The following is a 24,350-nucleotide window of genomic DNA, read 5'->3' as shown; positions in this document are numbered from 1 at the left end:
AATATTTGCCATACTAAATATGGCAAATTGAAATACTTGGAATCATAAAGGGTTTAGAAAAGTAGCAAGAGAGAGGGGCGCAAGCTTCAGGGCAGGCATGCTAGTATCCATGTAAACTGCTTATCTTTGACAGGTGGTGCAGGATCTCATGACCTTGCTTCAAGGCAGCAAAAACTGTCTTCAGAAAGATGAAAAATAAAAAGATCTGTACCTGGTCAGTGGCAGTTTGTCACTTTCTAGCCTACCATGAAAAACACTTCTGAGAGCTTTATCTTTTTCCCTTTTTGAAAGATACATATGTTCACTGTTAGAACACAGAAGTGTATATATGTTAATTTATTTGTTTGACTTTTTAAGCTCATCAAGTTTTAGATTTTCATAAGGAATCATATTCTTTAGTTATTTTTTTCTTTATTCCACATGGTGGAAATTTCAGTTCACTCTTTGGCAGTCAGATTTATTTACCTAGCAATACCTTATACCAGAATTTTCTAAGTATTTAAAAAAATATCATTTCCTTCTTTACAATGTGCCTATGACATTCAACAAGCATGCTTTCCATTTTTTTGACATGGAAATTAAAGCAAAGTAAGGTGTTTTACTATAGACTATACAATAGGTTCCTTCATTTTAGATCATTAAATTAACACACTGAAACAGCAGACCCAGCAGTTAGTCTTTCTGATGATTATCATTCCATATGTGGTTTTCTCTGAAATTGGGCCCTAAGGAATTAAGAGAAAGTATCTCTATTCCGGAATGTAAAATTAAAATAGATTGCCAGTTATGTATGTTACACTCTGGCAGGTTTGATGACTTCTGATCTAGCTTACTTTTTTTTTTCTTTTTCCACACAGATTGATAGAACTACATTCTCCTGATAGCAGGAACACGTTGATCCTACGCTGCAAGGATACAGCTACAGCACACTCCTGGTTCGTAGCTATCCACACCAACATAATGGCTCTCCTCCCACAGGTACTGGCTGAACTCAATGCCATGCTTGGTGCAACCAGTACAGCAGGAGGCAGCAAGGAGGTCAAGCACATTGCCTGGCTGGCAGAACAGGTAGGTTGAGAGGCAGGGCAAGGTCTCACTGGGTCACCATTCAGAGCCAAGGTGGTTCCCCCATTTCATATATTTATAATATTTATCATGCAGTCAGGTCCTGGATATCTAGCTTGCAGATCTTTTGTTTGTTGGTTTTGTGTTTCTCCTCCCTACCATTTAGTTATTTGTTGCTAATTATCACCTCCACCAGAAGAACTGACTGTCATGATAGTCATCAACACAACATAACTAAAAAGAGATTCTTATTACCATCTCCGTCCTTAATGACAGAGAATAATTTTCATGATTTTAGAATAAGATCAGCAAACTTTTTCTGCAAAGGGCCTGATAGTGTCACAACTCCTTGACTGTGCAGTTCCAGCAAGAGAACAGTGGTAGACAGTATGAAAATGGAGAGGTGTGGCTGTGTTTCAATAAAACTTTATGTACAAAAACAGGTACTGGGCTGCATTTGGCCCATAGGTCATAGTTTCACAACCCCTGTTCTAGTCTTCTGCCAGTTTCAGGGACAGAAAGCTTACTCTTCTGTTCTGAGAAAATATAAAATATGCAAAATATTTTACAAGCCATCAGCCAAATGTACAGTTGTCTTTTGTTTTAACTAGAGTTTGTGAGGTCTGGCCCCCCATGCCCCACCTCAGCAGAGGTTCTGATTGGATAGATCTGTGGTGGGGTCTAGCAGTCTTGTTTGGTAACTCATCAGCGGATTGTGTGGAGACCAACATTGGACTCCACTAATCTGTCTTTTCTTTTGAGCTCTGAAATTTTATAAATGTTTCAAGTAATAATTATAATAAATTAGAACACAGAATTAGCACTCTGATAATTTGTAGGAAGCATAATTAGGATAACTAAGCAGAGAAGAAACTAATGAGAATCATGGTATAAGTACTTACGACTTTAAAAGTTTTAGTATTTTAGTTATGTTTATCATTGTTTCTAAATTTTTTAAAGTTTTTTATTTTAATTCCAGCATAGATAACATACAGTGTTATATTAGTTTCAGGTGTACAATATGGTGATTCAACAGTTCTGTACTCAGTGCTTATCATGGTAAGCCTACTCTTTAAACCCCATCACCTATTTCACCCATCCCCCATCCACCTCCTTTCTGATAACTATCAGTTTGTTCTCTATAGTTAAGAATCTGTTTCTTGGAAAATTAATAACTATTCTTAAACTATTCCAAAAAAGAGAAAAGTAAGGAAAACTTCCAAATTCACTCTATGAGAACAGCATTACCCTGATACCAAAACCAGATAAAGACACGACTAAAAAAGAGAACTATAGGCCAATATCCCTGATGAGCATAGATGAAAAATTCTCAAAAAAATGTTACCAAACCAAGTTCAAAAATACATTTAAAAAAATCATTCATCTCAATCAAGTGGGATTTATTCCCGGGTTACAAGTGTGCTTTTTTTTTTTTTTTGAAGATTTTATTTATTTATTTGATAGAGAGAGACACAGTGAGAGGGAACACAAGCAGGGGGAGTGGGAGAAGGAGAAGCAGGCTTCCCGCTGAGCGGGCAGCCTGATGTGGGGCTCGATCCCAGGACCCTGGGATCATGACCTGAGCCGAAGGCAGCCGCTTAACGACTGAGCCACCCAGGCGCCCCTACAAGTGTGCTTTGATTCACAAATCAATCAGTGTGATACATTACGTCAATAAGAGAAAGGATAAGAACCATATGATCATTTCAATAGATGCAGAGAAAGCATTTGACAATGTATAACATCCATTCATGATAAAATCCCTCCACAAAGTAGGTGTAGAGGGAACATATCTCAACATAATAAAGGCTGGATATGAAAAACCGACAGCGAACGTCATACTCAATGGATGTCCACTCTTATCACTTTTATTTAACATAGTACTAGAAATCCTAGCCACAGCAGTCAGGCAACAAAAAGAAATAAAAGAGAACCTAATTGGTGGGGAAGAAGTAAAACTTTCACTATTTGCAGATGGCATGATACTCTATATAGAAAATCTAAAAGACTCCACCAAAAAACTGCTAGAACTCATAAGTGAATTCAGTAAAATCCACAGGATACAAAATCAGTGTGCAGAAATCTGCTGCACTTCTATACACTAAAAATGAAGCAGCAGAAAGAGAAATTAAGAAAAAAAATCCCGTTTACAATTGCACCCAAAATAATAAGATATCCAGGAATAAACCTAACCAAAGAGGTGAAAGACCTGTACTCAGAAAACTATAAAACACTGATGAAAGAGATTGAAGATGACAAAGAAAGACATATCATGCTTGTGGCTTGGAAAACTAAATATTGTTAAAATGTCTATACTACCCAAAACAACCTACACATTTAATGCAATCCCTATCAAAATACCAACAGCATTTTTGGGGCGCCTGGGTGGCTCAGTCGTTGGGCGTCTGCCTTCGGCTCAGGTCATGGTCCCAGGGTCCTGGGATCGAGTCCCACATCGGGCTCTCTGCTCCGCGGGAAGCCTGCTTCTCCCTCTCCCACTCCCCCTGCTTGTGTTCCCTCTCTCACTGTGTCTCTCTCTGTCAAATAAATAAATAAAATCTTTAAAAAAAAAATACCAACAGCATTTTTCACAGAATTAGAACAGAGAATACTAAAATTCTTGTGGAACTGCAAAAGACTCTGGATAGCCAAAGCAATCTTGAAAAAGAAAGGCAAAGCTGGAGGTGTCACAGTTCTAGACTTCAAGTTGTATTACAAAGCTGTAGTAATCAAAACAATATGGTACTGACACAAAAATAGATCAGTGGAACAGAATAGAAAATCCAGAAGTAAACCCACAATTATATGGTCAATTAATCTTCAACAAAGGAGGAAAGAATATCCAATGGGAAAAAGAATGTCTCTACAACAAATGGTGCTGGGAAAACTGGACAGCTATATGCAGAAGAATGAAACTGGACCACTTTTTTGCACCATACACAAAAATAAGTTCAAAATTGATTAAAGACCTGAATGTGAGGGACACCTGGGTGGCTCAGTCAGTTAAGTGGCTGCCTTTGGCTTGGGTATTGATCCCGGGGTCCTGAAATGGAGTCCTGCAGGGAGCCTGCTTCTCCCTCTGCCTGACACTCCCCGTGCTTGTGTACTCTCTCTCTGACAAATAAATAAATAAAAATCTTTAAAAAAAAAAAAAAGACCTAAATGTGAGACATGAAACCATAAAAGTCCTAAAAGAGAGCACAAGCAGTAGTTTCTCTGACATCAACTGTAGTAACATCTTTCTAGATAGGTCTTCTGAGGAGAGGGAAATAAAAACAAAAATAAATTATTGGGACTTCATCAAAATAAACTTCTGCACAGCAAAAGAAACAATCAACAGAACTAAAAGGCAGCCTACTGAATGGGAGAAGATATTTGCAAATGACATATTCAATAAAGGGTTAGCCAAAATATATAAAGAACTTATACAGCTCAACTCCCCCCCAGAATACAAGAAACAAGTATTGGGAGGATGTGGAGAAAAAGAAACCCTTGTGCACCGTTGGTGGGAATGCAAATTGGTGCAACCACTGTGGAAAATAGTATGTAGATTCCTCATAAAATTAAAAACAGAACTACCTTATGATCCAGCAATCACAGTACTGGGTATTTACCCAAAGAATATAAGAACACTAATTTGGAAGGTTACATGCACCCTTATGTTTATTGCAACATTATTTACAAGAGCCAAGGTACGAAAGTAGCCTGAGTGTCCAATGACTGATGAATGGATAAAGAAGATGTGGTATATATACACAATAGAATATTATTCAGCCATAAAAAAGAATGACATCTTGACATTCGCAACAATATCAATGGGGCTAGGCAGTAAGATGCTAAGTGAAATAAGTCAGTCAGAGAAAAATACCATATGATTTCACTCATATGTAGAATTTAAGAAACAAACAACAACAACAAAAAAAAACAAGCAAAGGGAAAATATAAGAGAGACAGAAACAAATCAAGAAACACACTCTTAACTATAGAGAACAAACTGATGGTTACCAGAGGGGAGATGGGTGGAGGGATGGATTGAATGGGTGATGGGGATTAAGGAATGCACTTGTGATGAGCACCAGGTGATGTATGGAATTGTTGAATGATTATATTGTACACCTGAAACTAATGTAACACTGTATGTTAACTAACTGGAATTAAAATAGAATCTTAAAAAAATAAAATGCACTTTTTATCCTCATAAAAAAAAGTTTGTTTTTTGGTTTGCCTCTTTCCTTTGTTCATTTGTTTTGTTCCTTAAATTCCACATATGAGTGAAATCGTATGGTATTTGTCTTTCTCTCACTGACTTATTTCACTTAGCATTATACTTCAGTTCTGTCCATGTTGCTGCAAATGGCAAGATTTCATTCTTTTTATGGCTGAATAATACTCCATTGTGTGTGTGTGTGTGTGTGTGTGTGTGTGTGTGTGTACCACATCTTTTTTTTTTTTTAAGATTTTATTTTTAAGTAGTCTCTACACCCAACAGGAGGCTCAGACTTAGAACCCTTGGCGATCAGGAGTCACACACTCCACTGACTAGCCAGTCAGGCGCCCCTATACCACATCTTCTGTATTCAATCATCTATCGATGGCACTTGAGCTGCTTTCACAGGTTAGCTATTATAAATAATGCTGCCATAAGCAGAGGGGTGCATATATCCTTTCAAATTAGTATCTTTGTATTCTTTGGGTAAATACTCTGTAGTTTGATTACTGGATTTTAGGGTAGTTCCATTTTTAATTTTTTGAGGAACCTCCATGCTGTTTTCCACAGTGACTACACCAGTTTTCATTCCCAACAACAGTGTAAGAGGGTTCTTTTCTCTTCACATCCTCGCCAACACCTGTTGTTTCTTGTATTTTTTGAGTGTAGCCATTCTGACAGGTGTGAGGTGATAGATCATTGTAGTTTTGATTTGCATTTTCCTGGTGAGGGATGTTGAGTGTCTTATTGTGTCTATTGGCGATCTGGATGTCTTCTTTGTAGAAATGTTTGTTCATGTCTTCTGTCCAGTTTTTAATTGGATTATTTGTTTTTTTGGGTGTTGAGTTGTATAAATTCATTGTTTCTAAATTTTTATATGCTGCTTGAAAAACTCAACTGAGTGGTAGTTGTTCTGTGCTTTCAGCAATGTTAGAAATCTTCATGATTTTAAAGATAATACATTCATTCACGTGGTTCACAGGTCAGAATAAAAAGTTAATAGGTGGGGCACCTGGATGGCTCAGCTGGTTAAGTGTGTGCCTTCAGCTCAGGTCATGATCCCAGGGTCCTGGGATTGAGCCCCGCATTGGGCTCCCTGCTCAGTGAGGAGCCTGCTTCTCCCTCTGCCTGCTGCTCCCCCTGCTTGTGCTCTCTCTCTCTCTCTCTCTGTATCAAATAAATAAATCTTAAAAAAAAAAGTTAGTTGGTGAAAAATCTTACTCTCCTTTCTGTCCCCCATCCACCCAGTTCCTACTCCTTTTCCCCAGAGAGGTAATCGCTTTTCACTCCTTTCTAGCAAATCTTTTGAGAGTTTCTTTATGCAAATAAAAGCAAATATGAACCCATATTCTTCTTTTTCTCTCTTATAAAAGAAGACAGCATATTATGCATACTACTTTATACCTTGCTCTTGTTTTCATTAAACAATATATTCTGGAGATCTTTCTATATTAATGCAGAGAGAACATTCTTTTTTTTACAACTGTATGGGTTTCCATCGTATGGCCGCAATTAAATAAGCACTCCTCCCAGTTTTGCTGTTATAATCTTTTGTGCCCTTATAAAGGATGGTACAGTGAATAACCTTGTAATTTGTTCTTCCACACATGTGCTATCCAAACTCTTTGGTTTCCAAGTTCAGATAGATCAGATAACAAAGGAACCCGTATTATCTCAATATATTTGGTTCTTAAGTTTCTGGGGGTGAGTAGTAAAACTTTGGTTAGTAAGGGATTTATCAAAAAATGTAACTGATGTAGCAGTTACTATATTTGGATATTGAGAGTTTAGAGAGTAGGAGATATTTCTGTACCTGGAGGATAAGTCCCCAAAAGTGCTGGGTCCAAGAGTGTGTTAGTTATCTATCGCTATATGACAAATGACTCCAAAACTTAGTGGCCTTAAAATAACAAATATTTATCTCACATAGTTTCTGAAGATCAGAAATACAGCAGTGGTGTAGCTGGGTGGTTCGGGCTTGGGACCCCTCGTGAAGTTGCAGTGAAGCTGTGTGCCAGGGGGCAGTCGTCAGAGGGCTTGACTGAGGTTGGGCCATCCACTTCCAGCATGATTCATTCACTGTTAGCAGGAGGCCTCAGTTTCTTGCCATGCAGACCTTGGTACAGGGCTGCCTAAGTGTCCTTAAGACATGGCTACTGGTTTTCCCCAGAGTGACTGATCTGGGAGAAAGAACAAGCTAGAAACCTCAGTGCCTTTTATGACCTAGTCTCTTCTACTGTATTCTTTTCATCAGCAAGTTACTAAGTCCACTCTACACCAAGGGCTCCACCTCTTAAAGGGAAGAGTAGTAAAGAATTTGTGGACATATTTTTAAAGAACCACAAAGGGCATATGCGTTTGTAATTTTGATAAATTTTGCCAAATTGCCTTCCATCAGGGTTGAACTAATTTAGATTGCCACCAGCAATATATGAGAGCTGTTAAACTTTTAAAGTGAAATTAGTTTGGTTTATGCTACATAAAGACAAGTAGAAAGGAGAAAAACAAAGCCACCAGTTCATCATAATATGTGATGGACCATATTTATGTGGTATTTCCTCCAATCAATTTTGAGCTCTTGCAAGATGGGAGGACATTTTTTCCCAAATCTTTATTGCCCCCAGAGAACTTAGCCTAATGCTATGTATATAGTAGATGCTCAGTAATTTTTTTGTGTATATCCTTATGCATACAAAAAGCAAGCAAACAAATCACTAATTTTAAAATATTGTCCAAGAAGACAAGCTCAAGGTTGGGAAATAATACTAAGTAAAAAAGTTTAATCTCTTTAAAAAATAGCACCACTGAACTAATTCAACGTACTATTTCTATTTTTTTTTTAAGATTTTATTTATTTGTCAGAGAGAGTACAAGCAGGGAGAGCGGCAGTCAGAGCAGGCAGAGGGAGAAACAGGCTCCCCCCTGAGCAAGGAGCCTGATGCAGAACTCGATCCCAGGACCCTGGGATCATGACCTGAGCCGAAGGCAGACGCTTAACCGACTGAGCCACCCAGGTGTCCCTCAATGTACTATTTCTAAAATACTCTTTATTTTTACTTTTTTGAAGTAGTTGTTTGGGTTATCCAAATCAGATGCCACTGTTGGAATAAGGTGTTCAAGCAAGACTGGATACATTTCTCAGAGGTATTATAATGAGCTTATGTATCTGATAAAGGTTGAACTCAGTAAATGCCAAAGCTTTTTCTAACTATAAGATTATTTAATTCTTTGAGTATGAAAGTGGTCAAAATAATTATAGATTATATAATCTGTTCACTATAGGTAAGCATTTCTTTTGGCCTGAGGTGTATTTACTGAAAATCTTGCATATAAATGAAGTTGTTTCAGTTATACTTAAAAAAGATAGTTGTGGGGCACCTGGGTGGCTCATTCGGCTCAGGTCATGATTTCAGGGTCCTGGGATTAGCTCAAGTCGGGCGTTCGGTGTTGGACTCCGCACTTGGTGTAGAGCCTGTTTAGGATTCTCTTTCTGCCCTTCTCCCCATGCTCAAGCTCATGCTTTCTCTCTCTCTCTCTTTCTCTAAAAAAGAAAAAAAAGAAAAGATAGTCATTTTGCAGAGATAAATTTAGGAAGGATCATTTATTTAACTTTAAGTGATCTCTCCTTAGTTTATCTTTTTTGTTCACATTGTTAAAAATTGAGTTTGCTTAAAACAGGGAAATCCTATACTACAGATATTTGGTAAACAATAGATAATCTCTTCTCTGCACAGGGACTTCTGTCTCTTCACTGATACTGATTTTTATGTAACTGATAGTTTACTTTTTAGTTGGTTATATTCTTTAAAGAGAATTTTCTTTAAGTCCACCAAATGGGGCGACATATATTACCTATAAAACCAGTATTTTTAAGCAGTTGAATATTGATTAGAAAAGCCAGGACAGCCAAAGAAAACTCTGTTTCAACAGTTCCTAATTTGTTCCTGATAATTCTCAAAATGTGCAAATACTCAAATTAGGAACATATACACTAAATTAGCATTAGCAGAATGGCTTATTTAGTTTTTGCTCTCTGTTTTCTACCATAATAACAAAATAACAAGTATATCACCTGATTTATAGGATTAGGATTTAGGGAATGAATAGTAATTATTAGTAGTTTTTCATCTTTAGTGTTATTCAACTCTATTTATTAAAAAGTAAAATTTGGACAAGGCTGTTTGGCCAGGTGTGTGCATGTGTGGGTGTTGAAACACAAGCAAACCAGAACCCTAACATTAGTATCCCTTTGTTCTCTGGCCAGAACCTTAATAGTGGAGCCCCAAGGCTGCTTGTACTGATACCACAACCAAAAATACATGCTATATATAGCAGGCAACATTTTGACTCCACTGAAAGCAAACAGTATCCTTATAACTTAAGACAAATACACAAACAGAATGACTTAAATTGACATTTCATTTTCCAGCAATGGTAAGTAGAAGAGGGAAAATAAATTCTCTAAGAACTAAAGACTCAAAAGGGCCGAAGAATAAACGCTTTTAAAAATTGTTAGTTGGGGCACCTGGGTGGCTCAGTCGTTAAGCGTCTGCCTTCAGCTCAGGTCATGATCCCAGGGTCCTGGGATCGAGTCCCACATCGGGCTCCCTGCTCAGCGGGAAGCCTGCTTCTCCCTCTCCCACTCCCCCTGCTTGTGTTCCTGCTCTCACTGTCTCTTTCTGTCAAATAAATAAATAAAATCTTTAAAAAAAAATTGTTAGTTGAGGGGTGCCTGGGTGGCTCAGTTAGTGAAGCATCTGCCTTCGGCTCAGGTCATGATCTCAGGGTCCTGGGATCAAGCCCTGCATGGGGCTCCCTGCTCAGCGGGAAGCCTGCTTCTCCCTCTCCCACTCCCCCTGCTTGTGTTCCCTCTCTTGCTGTGTCTCTCTCTGTCAAATAAATAAAATCTTTAAAAAAAATTGTTAGTTGAAAAAAAGTTCTCTATCTTGAAATTAGATACTGCTTCTATTGGTATTAGCAGTTTTCCTTTATTGCCTAAAATATCTTCTTTGGGAAGAAATACATTTAATTTAGGTTTTCCAAATGCATATACTCTGATCTAGCCTTCAAACTCTCTCATAACTTAGGGGAAAAATTAATTTTAAAAAGTTTGATTGCTTGGCGCCTGGGTGGCTCAGTCAGTTAAGCATCTGACTCTTGATTTTGGCTCATTTCATGATCTCAGGGTTGTGAGATTGAGCCCTGCACTGAGCTCCAAGCTGGGCATGGAGCCTGCTTAGGATCTCTCTCCCATTCCCTCTATCTTTCCCCTCCCCCTCCTCCCTCTCTCCCTATCTTTAAGAAAAGAAAAAAAAAGTCAGAGTGCCATTTTAACCTCTTGGGAAGATAGATTTTACATTATAGTAGTCCCCTTATGCATGGAGCATATGTTTCAAGACCCCCAGTTGGTGCCTGAAACCACAGATAGTACCGAATGTTATATATACTGTTTTTTCCTACTCATACATACATGGGATAAAATTTAATTTATAAATTAGGCACAGTAAGAGATTAACGACGGTAACAACAGCTAACAACAAAATAGAACAATTATAACAATTTACTGTAATAAACATTATATAAATGTGGTCTCTTTCTCTTTCAAATATCTTATTGTACTATATTAGTGATTTTTATGATGATGTGAGATGAAGTGAGGTGAATGGTGCAGGCAGTGTGACAGCGTTAGGCTATGGTTCACCTTCTGACCACATGTCAGAAGGAGGATCATCTGCTTCAGGACTATGGTTGACTGTAGGTTACTGAAACCAGGAACTGCAAAACTGTGGATAAGGGAAGACGACCATATCTTCCCCTTTGAAATATTATTCATGACAATCTCAGAGACAAAGACTTAAAATCCCTTTGGGTTTTCTGTGACCCAAAAATGTAAGAATCTAAAAGAACCTCCTTGGAACTGATATTTTCCCTCCAGGTATTATAGAGTATTATTTCTACAATACCTTGCTGGAATCTCAGAGTAGGGTCGTATATTTTGTGCTTTCAGCACATGCAAGAACATGGGTCACTTCACTGGCTAGAATTCATTTCCGACTCCTGGAATCAGTTTGTGGCTCTAACTATGAGGGGAAAGTTCTAGTAATAGATGTTATAACACAGAACCGAACCACTCAGGCCACTTTTCAGATTATAGATACATTCTTAAGGGGCTCTGACATGTCCAAATGACCTTCAGAAGTCATTAAGGAAGAGAAAATAAGAAGTAGCTTTAAAGGCAACTCTGTAAGAGACAAGTGATTAATCATTTTGATTTCTCCTTGAAGCCATCAGTGATAGCTGAAGCATCTGTGTTTTGTTTTGTTTTTTTAAGATTTTATTTATTAATTTGACAGAGACACAGCGGGAGAGGGAACACAGGCAGGGGGAGTGGGAGAGGGAGAAGCAGGCTTCCCGCCGAGGAGGGAGCCCAATGTGGGGCTCGATGCCAGGACCCTGGGATCATGACCTGAGCCAAAGGCAGACGCTTAACAAACTAAGCCACCCAGGCGCCCCTTAAGCATCTGTGTTTTTTTGTTTTTGTTTTAGGATCTGTGTAAAAATAACGCTATTGTTAAGTATTCCCTGTCTGTCATTTCATGGGGGGAAATGTTTTGATAAACCAGGGATTTTGTTCAGCATAGTCTTTTGCTTTTTGGCTTTGGATCCTTGACAATATGGATAAATAGTGGTGTTTTCCTACATTTTTAAATCCTCACAGAGGTAACTGAACTTTATGCAGGTAAATGCAATGGTACATTTGAAACAGAAACAGAAACTTCCTAAAGTTAATGGGGAACTCTAAAAACAGAGTCCTATCACTAGATAATGTCTCTCACTCAGAGAGCTTTTACAGCTTAAACAGACCACCTCACACCTCCCGTTGGAGAATCCCAGCCAGTGGAAAGGAACCTGATGGGATGTTTCCTGTTCTGCAAGCCTGTTAGGTTCAGGGAACAAAATGGAGACCCATGTGAGACCATCGCTGAAGGGACTTTTACAGATACATATCATTATAGTTAGCTCTGCTTTCTGGATTTTACCATTGTAACAGGCAAAACTAGATGGTGGAAGACAACAATGGAGACCTGTCCTCATGGCTGTGACTGAGAAGGATTTGCTGCTTTATGACTGTATGCCATGGACAAGGGATGCCTGGGCATCACCGTGTCATAGCTACCCTCTTGTTGCCACAAGGTAAGTCTAAAGACAAAAAAATAAAGTAGCTATCCTATTCTAACTCTACCAAAAAAATTTAAAGTGAATTCTATTATCTTAGGTACCTAAAATAGCATTTAAGTAGCGGATATAGATGTTTGAGACAAAAACTTTCCTTTCACAACCTTATTGATTATTTTGCAGCTTCCAGCTCAGTAAACGTTTTCTGTCATTTAGCATTTTTTAAGTTGTTGAAACAGCTTCCTATAACTGTTCCCTTCAAGTCTTGCTTAGTCATAAAGATAAATAGTAGGGTTTTTTTTTCCTTTACTTTATTGACTGTGACTAGAAAACCACTGAACCTGGGGTAGCCTTTTGAGTGATGAAATCACTTAAACCAGAATGTGGTACTGTAGATAAACCACACAACTCAGCAAAATATTCTTCAATTCTCTTTCTAGTGTAAGAGCACATAATTGTGATGCCAGCAAATAAACATCGATTTGACCTGAAGCAACAGGAAGTTTCTAGCATGCCAGATGTGGAAAGTTGGCAGGGAAAAGAATAGAGATATATAGATTTGGGGGCCAAGATGTCTTAAGAGGTAACTAGAAACTAGTCTGAAACTAGAAAACATATTCACATTTAGCATTATTTGAGCTTAAAAAAATAATCCGGTTTTGAAGTAACTCAAAAACTATACATTAAAAAAGGAGCTCCACAGAAAAGTATTTGGTAGTAAAAAAAGCTACATGATGGGACAATCTGGTATGTCCTCCAGGGAACGGTGTGGTTGGGGGTAGGAATGGTGATGGGACTTCCTGCTTTGAGTTGACAAAGAGTCACTTGAGGAAGAGTATTCTTTAAATTACAGGAAGACTTTCACGTTATATAGGATTTCCTTCAACTTTCCAAGTTCTCTTACATATATCATTCTTTTTATAAAATATAGTTTTCACATAGCTTTTAGGAATTTCTCTGTAATTTAGAGCTGGAGCACCTAGATCACAGAATAGAAATAAAGGATTTGTTGAGCCTAAGAATTAATTAATTCCTTGAGGATATAAGGGTTCTGCAGAAAGACTGAATTTAATCATCAGTTCTCTGGTTTGATTTTGTTTTTTTCCCCTCTGGATTTTTTTTTAATCCCCACTAAATTATAACCTCTTTGAGGTCAAGAACTATGACTTAGTCATCTCAGCACTCCCATAATGCTTTGCATATAGTGGGCCCTCAATAAATTTTAATTGAGTTCAATTCTATTACTTAAATTATAGTTTCTCGTTCATACTTACATTGGGAGCATGACAGGAATCCTATGAAAACATGACATACCTCAGTAGTTGTAATTACAACAATTAAATTTGTATTTCCCAAAGATTTAGTTTATGAATATGATGAAAGAGATCTCTTAAGTTCAAATTTTATGGAAGAAGCTTATACTCTAGATATGATCATAGAATGCAAGGAGGGTAGCTTTATCCTTAGACGTTTCCTTAATTGTGTGTCACTGGAGAAATGGAGCAGAAATCTGTGACATCCCATAGATGAGCCTTTGTTCAATACTAGAAAGTAGAATCCTATAAACAAATAATTCCTGGCCATTGACTGGACGGGGCCTAGACCACCGAAGCACTTTGGTACTAAAGAAGGAAATAGGGTGGTTCTGTGTCTACTATCAGTGTGGCATTAATTTGCAAATAAGGAAAAGATATAAATAAAATTTAAGAGCTGAAACTATAAAACTCTTAGGAGAAAATACAGGAGTATATCTTTGTGACCTTAGCTTAGGCAGACCTTGGATAGGACACCAAAAGCACAAGCAGCAAGAGAAAAAATAAATAAATTGAACTTCATTAAAATTAAAAACTTTTATGCTTCAAATGTCACCATCAAGAAAGTGAAAAGACAACCCACAGAATAGGAGAAAATATTTGCAAATCATTTATCTAATTTGGGACTGGTATCTAGAAAATATAAAGAACTGTTATAACTCAGTAATAAAAAAGGTAAACTACCCAATTAAAAAATGGGGAAAGGATCTTAAAAAACATTTGTCTAAAGAAGATACACAAATGGCTAATAAGCACATGAAAAGATGCTCAACATAATTAGCCATGATGGATATGCAAATTGAAACTACAATGAGATACCACTTCCCACCTATAAGGATGGCTATAATTAAAAAGACAAACAATAACAAGTGTAGATTAAGAAATGGAGAAAATGGAACCCTCCTACACTGCTGATGGGAATGTAAAATGGTGCATGTGGAAAACAGTTTGGCAGTTCCTCAAAAGGCTAAACATAGTCACCATACGACCTAGCAATTCCACCTGTAGGTTGTATACCCAAAAGAAATGAAAACTATGTCCACACTAACACTTTTACATGAGGAACGCCTGGGTGGCTCACTGGTTAAGCATCTGACTGTTGATCTCAGCTCAGGTCTTGATCTCAGGGTCATGAGCTCAAGCCCCACGTTGGGCTCCTTGCTGGGCATGAAGCTTACTTTAAAAAAAGAAAAGAAAAGAGGGAGCCTGGGTGGCTCAGTCGTCAAGCGCCTGCCTTCAGCTCAGGTCATGATCCCAGGGTCCTGGGATCGAGCCCTGCATCAGACTCCTTGCCGAGAGGAAGCCTGCTTCTCCCTCTCCCATTCTCCCTGCTTGTGTTCCCTCTCTAGCTGTCTCTCTCTGTCAAATAAATAAATAAAATCTTTAAAAAAAAAAAAAAAGAAAGAATGTGTTCTGATATACTCTGCAACATGGATGAACCTTGAAAACATACTAAGTGAAAGTAGCCAGACACAAAAGACCACATATTATATGATTTAGTTTATTTCAAATGTCCAGAATGGGCAAATCTATAGAAATAGAAAGTAGGTTGGTCATTGCCAAGGATTGTGGCAAAAATAGACAGTGATGACAAATGAGTATAGGACTTCTTTTTGGGGTAATGAAAGTGTGCTAAAATTGAATGTGGTGATGGTTGCACAATTCTGAGTATGTTAAAATCCACTAATTATATCTCAGTAAAGCTATTATAATTGAAACAACCCCTCCCCCCAAAAACCCCAAAGATGTAATAGAAGAAACTAGTACCAATCTTTAATAGACTGCATTTGAGTCCCTATTTTGCCACTTATAGTAGGTAATTGGCAGCATGTTACCTAGTCTTTCTTTGCTGTACAATTAATTTGTTTGGTGAATACTAATGAGATAGGGTGGGTGTGAGTATCAGATGAGTTAATACTTGTAAAATGCTACAATAGTACCTGACACATTGTAAGTGCATAAGTAAGTGTTAGCTGCTTTAATTATAATAATTATTATTTATTATTAAGTGAAAATCTGTCAAAGAGGAATTCTATGTAAAAAGTAATTGGGTTGATTTGGCCATTGTTAAAAGAGGAGCTTAGCTCTACCCAATAGTTTTTATAAATAGTGAAAGTTTCATGTTAAATGTGAGGAATTCAAATGTATTATTTGGACCAACCTAGACATGCAAATTGAACTTGGCCATAAATTAAATGGGTGGAGCCTGTAGCTCTCTGAACATGTTGTTTCTTAATAAGTTTAATTCATGTTGCAGCAAGGATTCTTTACTCCTTGTTCAGGAAGTACCAGTAGATTAGGAGCAAAGATGACAGGCAGATGAGAGGTTTATTTTTTCCATATGGTCGTGTCAGCGAGATGGAATTGGTTGAAGTCACTGCAAGGTAGAACTAAGTGGGGCTTAATCATCCTTTGCCTCCCGTAGCGGGGTAGAGTTTGGCCACTGAGAGAAACCAAAGGATGGAACCAGACCAGGAGGTATGCCACAGAGAGCAGCAAGGCCAGAAAGTGGTAGGTTTATGTCTTTTTGGTGTGGGGGAAAGATAGGGTTTGAGACTTATGAGTAATGAGAAAGGGCTGCATATTTACTTTCATTAATTCTACTTCTAATACTTTGGAACATATTCTTATGAGTAGATGAGAAAAAGAAAAAAAGAAGATAGTATAAACACATAGGGAAGGAAAAGAAATCAAGGACTTTGATTACCCACAAAAGTAGGTAGTCCCTAATAAAATAAGAGTTAATTGTAGTTTGAAAATCAAAGAATGTTGTTAGGGTAATATAAATTAATATCCTTTATTGGCTTGCACATTTACAGATTCTTAGAAACCAAGATATGTGTGTGTGTACACTTAATAGTTGGTATTTTCACGCTGGTGAGGAATTTGAGAGTGATAAATGAAGAAGATTTTTATTTGATTTTTTAAAATTTTTGTTTTAAAATTAAAGGAATGCAGGATGTGCATTTTGTAGTCTTTTCCTATAAACTTTCTTTGGAATAGAAAAAGATCCAAAGAAAGTGTGGCTACTTTACAATGTGGAAAATTGAGTGGTGTTGCGCTTAGGGGATTTAGGGGGCAAAACCTGCTAAAAACGCCTTTGCATGAGCTCATCTGGCCTCCCCACTGAAGGGGTCCTTTTGGCAGTGTGTTCTAACTGACTGCTGCTCAGCAAGAGTCCAGCACCTGGTTTGAATTAGATTTCCTCTGCCAAATATTTCATAATCAAAACCTGTAGGAAAAATTCTCCCAGACTTATATTTTTTAATGTCTGACATGGGATTAGCAATCAAACTGAATATGGTAGAATCCACCCTGTTGCTTTGCCCATGCTGTCTTAACTTGGATCACATGTGGAATAATTTTGAAACTTAACTCTTGCTGAGATAACTGATGTTCAATTGGCATGTTGGTTCTATAGGAATCAGCTCAGTGAGGCAGTTCTCAAAGCATACTTCATGGACCTCTGAGGATCCCCTTTTCAGGGGGTCTTTGAGTTCCAAACTATTTTCTTACTAATACTAAGATGTTACTTGCTTTTTTCCCTGTTGACATTTGTACTGAGGGTTGATAAAATTGCTGGTGCCTTAGCATGAATCAAGGTAGTCGATTCCATACCAAACTGTATGGACTTGAGGGGCGTTGTGGGGGTGGGGATGCCAGTTTCACCTCAAAATGTCTTTGTTGGAGCAGTAAAAATTCAGTTTTACTTAATCTTAACCCTTGAGTCCTCATCTTCTTAATATTCTATAAGATGAGGTGGGAAGTACTCAAAAAAGCACTTCGGCTGCGTACTGAAGTATGATGGTTGTCTCAAAAACACATGTGTGGTTGACTTGCTAGTTGAACTAGCTGTGATTTTTCATGGACCACCATTTTTTACTTGAGAAAACAACTTGTGGAGAGAGGCTGGGAAGATGGTGGAGTAGAAGGACCCTAAGTTCACCTCATCCCACAGAAACATACAGCTGGATAATACATCAGCATAAATAATTCAGAAAACACCCAAAGGCTGGTAGAACAAACACCACAACTAAAGGCAGAGAAGAGGTTGCATTGAAGAGGGTAGGAAGGGCAGAGACATGGTCGGGAAAGCTAGTTATTATTAAGCTGGATATATAGAGATTAGCAAAAAATGCAAAACAATGCCACTCTTCTCATTAATTTTTTAATGCCCTTAGTTACAGGCGCAGCCACAGGGCAAGAAACAGACTATCACATCAGGAAGCCTGCACAGGGAAGACAAATCCCCATAACATTTGCCTTTGAAAGGGAGAGGGGCCGAATTTCCTGAGATTTTACAACCAGTCGGACTTAAAGCCTGAAATTTTAAAAATCAGTGGGCTCAGCTCTGGAGAGCCCCAAGGGCGTTAGGAAGCTGAGTCCCCACCCTTTAAAGAGACAGCACAAGAAACCACCCAAGGAGCTCCAGTGTAGAAGCAGCAGTTTAAAAAACAGCACTTTTGGGTGCCGGTGTGGCTCAGTTGGTTAAGGTTAAGCTTCAGCGTTTGCCTTTGGCTCAAGTCATGATCCCAGTGTCCTGGGATCCAACCCTGCATGGGGCTCCCTGCTCAGAGGGGAGTTTGCTTCTCCCTCTGCCTCTCCCCCATCCCCCCCACCCCCCACTTGTGTTCCCTTTCGCTCACTTTCTCTCAAATAAATAAAATCTTTTAAAAAAATCACTCTCAGACAATGTTTTTCATGTAGGACTTTTGAAAATTTGGATGAGGATTGTACCTTAAAGAGCAATAAATAAAATGGCTTGTTCTTTAAAGAAAAAAAGGAAAAAAAAGCTTGTTCTTCGCTTCATTGTAGGCCATATAATATTTTTCTAAAAAATTTGCTGGTTCCATCCTTCACTCCTCTAATGGTAATTTGAGCAAAAGGACTTTTTTATTTTTTAAGATTTTATTTGTCAGAGAGAGAGAATGCACAAGCAGAGGGTAGCAGCAGAGGAGGAGAGGTAGAAGCAGGCTTCCTGCTGTGGGGCTCCATCTCAGGACCCTGGGATCCTGACCTGAGCCAAAGGCAGATGCTTAACCGACTGAGCCACCCGGGCATACTGAGCAAAAGGACTTCTTCTTAGGGCAAATGGATGCTCCTTTACATTTCCTTTAGTTGTCAAAAGCCAGTATTGGTTCAGATAAAAGGCAACAGTGTGTCTTTCAAGAAAAAGGTAATTTCTTCTAATCTACCAACTGGTTTAGCCAAGTTAATCACATTAGTTCTCAACCCTGGATATACACTAGAATTACCTGGTGCATAGCTTTAAAAAATTACTTATGTCTGGCTCAGATCCTCAAAAATTCAGATTTAACTGGTCTAGGGTGGGGCCCAGGCAATCTTATTCTTATTAATAAAAACTTATCCAGATGATTCAAATGTGTAGCCAGTTGAAAAGCACTAAACTAGTCCTAGTCTGCCAGCTTTCTGGTCTGACGACCTTTATATATTCTTAAAAACTAATGAAAACACAAAATTGCTTTTCCTTATCTGGGTTATACTGATTGATATTTACTATAATTAGAAATTAAAACTGAGAAATTTAAAAAATATTAATTTAAAAAATAAAAGTAAAAAAACCTATCATGTCTCAATATTAACTTATTTAAATTAAAATAATATTTTCCAAAACAAAAAAAAATTAATGTGAAGAGTGGCATTGTTTTGTATTTTTTGCTGATCTCTTTATATCTAGCTTAATAAAAGATTGATGAATTCTATCTCCTGTGTTCTTTTTTTTTGAAGATTTATTTATTTATTTTAAAGAGCAAGAGAGAGCGTGGGGGAGGGACAGAGGGAGAGAGAGACAAGCAGACTCCCAGCTGAGCATGGAGCCCAGCACAGGGCTCAATCCCGCAACCCTGAGATCATGACCTGAGCCAAAATCAAGAGTCCAATGCTCAACTGACTGAGCCATCCAGGCACCCCTTCACTGTTATTTTTTTAGCAGCTTTACTGAGATAACTCATATACCATACAATTCACCCATTCAAAGTGTAGTATTTAATGGTTTTTAGTATGTTCCCAGAGTTGTGTGACCATCACTATAATCAATATTAGGACACTTTCATCACCCTAAAAAGGAAATCCTTACCCATTGGCAGTCACTTCTCATTTTCCCCTCCACCAGCCCTTAGGAACCAGGAATCTAATTCTATCTCTATAGATTTGCCTATTCTGGACATTTCATATAAATGGAATCATATGTAGCCTTTTACGTCTGGTTTCTTTCCCACAGCATACTGTTTTTAAGGTTGATCCATATTGTAGCATGTGTCTCAGCTTCATTTCTTTTTATGGCTGAATAATCTTCCATTGTATGGATATACCACATTTACCAGTTGATGGCCATTTGGCTTATTTACACTTTTTGACTCTTATGAATAATGCTGCTGTAATATTCATATACAAGTTTTTATGTGAACATATGTTGGTTTGGGGGCATATATAGCTAGGAATAGAATTCCTGGGTCATATGGAGCTCTATGTTTAACATTTTTTTGAGAAAGTACCAGGCTGTTTAATAGAGGCACTATATCATTTGAAATTCTCACCAGCCCGGTGTGAGTTTTCCATTTTCTCTCCATCCTCATGTTTGTTTATTTGTTTTTAACTTTATTTTTTTTTAAGATTTTATTTATTTATTTGACAGAGAGAGAGCAGGAGAGCATAGGCAGGGGATGTGGCAGAGGAGGAGGGAGAAGCAGGCTTCCCGAGGAGCAGGGAGTCTGACGTGGGGCTTGATCCCAGGACCCCTGGGATCATGACCTGAGCCAAAGGCAGATACCGACTGAGCCACCTGGGCACCCCCACATCCTCATGGTTTTAAGTTTTATTTCCCTAATAGCTAATGATGTTGAGCATCTTTTCATGTACTTACTGGCCATTTGTATATTTTCTTGGAAGCAGTATCTATTCAAATCCTTGATCCTCTAATTGGGTTGCCTTTTTATTATTGAATTGTAAGAGTTCTTTATATATTCTATAGACAAATACCTTATCAAATATATGATTTGCAGATATTTTTCCTGTTCTATGAATTGTCTTTTCACTTTCTTGACAGTGTCATTGGAAGCACAGAAGTTTTTAATTTTGATGAAGTCCAATTTATCAGTCTTCTCTTGCATTTTTGTGTTATATCTAAGAAGGCTTTCCCTAATCCAAGGTCACAAAAATTTACTCTTCTGTACTCTTCTAAAAGTTTTATAGTTTTAAGGGGCACCTGGGTGGCTCAGTCAGTTAAGCGGCTGCCTTTGGCTCAGGTCATGATCCCAGGGTCCTGGGATCGAGCCCCACATCGGGCTCCCTGCTCATTGGGAAGCCTGCTTCTCCCTCTGCCTGCCACTTCCCCTGCTTGTGCTCTCTCTCTCTCTGTGTGTGTCAAATAAATCAATAAAAAGTATTTTTAAAAAAATGTTTATAGTTTTAGCTCTCACACTCATTCTTTTATCCATAAAGAGTCAATTTTTGTATAGTGTGAAGTAGTGATCAAATATCATTCTTTTGCTTGGGAATATTCAGTTATCACAGTACCATTTGTTAAAAAGACATTCTTTCTCCATTGAACTCTCTTGGCAAAAATCAATTGATCATAACTGTGAGGGTTTTTTTCTGGACTCTCAATTTTATACCTTTGTGGTAAGTTTTAAGTGTGAATCCCCCAGTTTTGTTCTTTTTCAAAATTATTTTGGTGATTGTGAGTCCCTTGCGTTTTCACATGGATGTTAGGATCAGCTTGTCAATTTCTGGGGAAAAAAAGATGGAATTTGATAGAGATTGCCTTGAATCTGTAGATCAATTTAGGGAATATTGCCATCTTAAAAACATTGTCTTCTGGTCCATGATACAGGGTATCTTTTTATTTACTTAGGTCTTTAATTTATTTCAGCAATGTTTTGTAGTTTTCTTAGTATAAGTTTTATACTTCTTTTGCTAAATTTATTCCTAAGTATTTTTTCATTTTGATCTATTGCAAATGGATTTTTTTCTTAATTTCCTTTTTAGATTGTTCGCTCCTACTATATACAGTCAATACATTGATTTTGTTGGGGGGGGAGGGGCAGAGGGAGAGGGAGAGAGAGAATCTTAAGCAGGCTTCATGCTCAGCATGGAGCCCAAGGCGGGGCTCCATCTCACGACCCTGAGATCATGACCTGAGCCGAAATCAAGAGTCAGACACTTAACCGAATGAGCTACCCAGGTGCCCCAATACATTGATTTTTATGTCTTGATCTGCATTCTTGCTTGACTCGTTTATTAGTCTATAGGTTTTTAGTGGATTCCTTAGGACTTCCATGTACAAGATCATGTCATCTTCAAATAAAAGGTAGTTGTACTACTTTCTTTTCTGGGTACCCTTTATTTCATTTTCTGGCGTAATTGCTCTGGCTAAAATCTCCAGTACAATATTAAATAGAAGTGGCATAAACAGACATCCTGGTCTTTTTCCTGATCTTAAGGGGAAAGCATTCAGTCCTTTAGCATTAAGCATGATGTTAGCTATGGGTTTTTCATAGATGCCGTTATCAGGTTGAAGAAGTTCCCTTCTCTTCCATGTTTGTGAGGGGTGTTTTCCTCATGAAAGGGTATGGAATTTGTCAAATGCTTTTTCCATGTCTAATACAATGATCATGTGGGTTTGTCCTTTACCTGTTTATATGGTGTATTAGCATATTGATTTTTGGATGTTCAACCTTGCACTTTATTTATTTTTATTTATTTTTTTAAAGATTTTATTTATTTATTTGAGAGAGAGAGTGAGAGAGCACAAGAGGGGAGAGGGTCAGAGGGAGAAGCAGACTCCCTGCTGAGCAGGGAGCCCGATGTGGGACTCCATCCTGGGACTCCAGGATCATGACCTGAGCTGAAGGCAGTCACTTAACCAACTGAGCCACCCAGGCGCCCCGGTTGAAGGGATTTTTAAAATATATTTTGTTGGGCATCTGGGTGGCTCAGTCATTAAGCATCTGCCTTCGGCTCAGGTCATGATCTCAGGGTCCTGGGATCAAGCCCCACATCGGGCTCCCTGCTCGGCAGGAAGCCTGCTTCTCCCTCTCCCGCTCCCCCTGCTTGTGTTCCCTCTCTCGTTCTGTCTCTCTCTGTCAAATAAATAAAATCTTAAATATATATATATATATATATATTTTGTTAACACTCACTACTTTCTTAGGCAGTATTCTGCTCTTTTCCTATGAAAATAGTTTTTAGTTCATGTATGTTATATTTCTTTTCTTTGTCCTTGAAACTCTATTCTTAGGACCATCTCATGGGGCCGAGTATATACAGTGTATGATAGAAACTCTAAGGTTTTTTGCTAATTGTTTCTCAGTGTTTTTTCTCTTCTGTACTTTGTGTCATTGCTGTCTCATACTTGATTTGAACCTTTTCCCCAAAACGATTAATTCAAGCTCTCATTTTGTTACATCTAAAAATATTTCAGGATCATCACTACCTACCCCCCATCCGAATGAGTTGGAACTCACTTTTCAAAGTAAAAAGATGGCACATCATTTTTGTTTTGTTAATATAGTGGACCAGTATTACATCTGAAGTAAATGGGAGTCAAAAGTTTAGTCAAGTAGTTCCAACGGTTAGGAAATCAGTTTTCACTGGCTATTTAGGAACAGAAATTACTATGTTTCATTCTTTTTTTTTTTTTTAAGATTGTATTTTTAAGGGTGCCTGGGTGGCTCAGTCAGTTGAGTGCCTTCAGCTCAGGTCATGATTCCGGGATCCTGGGATCGAGCCTCACAGCGGGCTCTCTGCTCAGTGGGGAGCCTGCTTCTCCCTCTCCCTCTGCCTGCCACTCCCCTCCTTGTGCTCTCTCTCTCTGTGTCAAATAAATAAATAAAATCTTAAAAAAAAAAGATTTTATTTTTAAGTAATCTCTACACCCAACATGGGACTCGAACTTACATCCCTGAGGTCGAATCACATGCTCTACTGACTGAGCCAGCCAAGCACCCCAGTTATGTCTCATCCTTATCAGAATTTTCACAGCCTAAAAATAAAAGCTTTTAGAACAGATTAGACTTGCAAAATCCCCAGGTACAACATTTATCAGAAATAATGGTCTCTTCTCCAGTCAATCAGGAGTTAGATGAAATGTTCATGTAAGAATTTCATTAAAACCCTGAGATGCACAGTCGCTGATATGACTTACTGGCTTCAACTCACCATTGTACTTTCTGTTTCTAAGAGTTGGTCTATAGGTAGCTAATATTAGTAGAGTCAGGCAGTATTTATCTTTTTGTGATTGGCTTATTTCACTTAGTATAATGTCTAAAAGGTTCATGTGTGTTGGCATATATGACAAGATTTCCTTCTTTTTAAGACTGAATAATTATTTGTTGAATGTGTATACCATATTTTCTTTAGTCATTCATTCTGCCAGTAGACAAATATGTAAGTTGCTTCTACCTCTTGGCTATTGTGGATAATGCTGCTATGAACATAGATGTAAAATATCAAGAATCTAATTTCAATTCTTTTGGATATGTACTAAGAAGTGAGTCTTTTGCCCCCCCCCCCCCCATTTTTTAAATGGGTTTTTTTTTTCTTATTGTTGAATTTTAAGAGTTCTTTGT

General features: G+C 38.0%; 1 protein-coding gene across 2 annotated transcripts in view; it reads left to right on the top strand.

Annotated features, from left to right (window-relative positions):
- SNTB2 (syntrophin beta 2) overlaps window positions 1–24,350 on the top strand; it is a 108,591-nt gene that overhangs the window by 61,848 nt on the left and 22,393 nt on the right. For both annotated transcript variants that reach the window (XR_012374616.1, XM_025888887.2), the window contains exons 3-4: window positions 858–1,068; window positions 12,324–12,466. Coding sequence is in view for 1 of the 2 variants with exons in the window: in XM_025888887.2 (XP_025744672.1) it covers window positions 858–1,068; window positions 12,324–12,466 (354 nt within the window). In the remaining variant the exon portion in view is untranslated. The remainder of the gene's footprint in view (window positions 1–857; window positions 1,069–12,323; window positions 12,467–24,350) is intronic.

This window comes from Callorhinus ursinus, unplaced genomic scaffold, assembly GCF_003265705.2.
Source record: "Callorhinus ursinus isolate GAN/ISIS: 27379988/994484 unplaced genomic scaffold, GSC_fseal_2.0 scaffold37, whole genome shotgun sequence".
NCBI classification, from domain to species: domain Eukaryota; kingdom Metazoa; phylum Chordata; class Mammalia; order Carnivora; family Otariidae; genus Callorhinus; species Callorhinus ursinus.
Note: the sequence above shows the minus strand (reverse complement) of the source record. Positions and strands in the feature narration are given on the sequence as shown.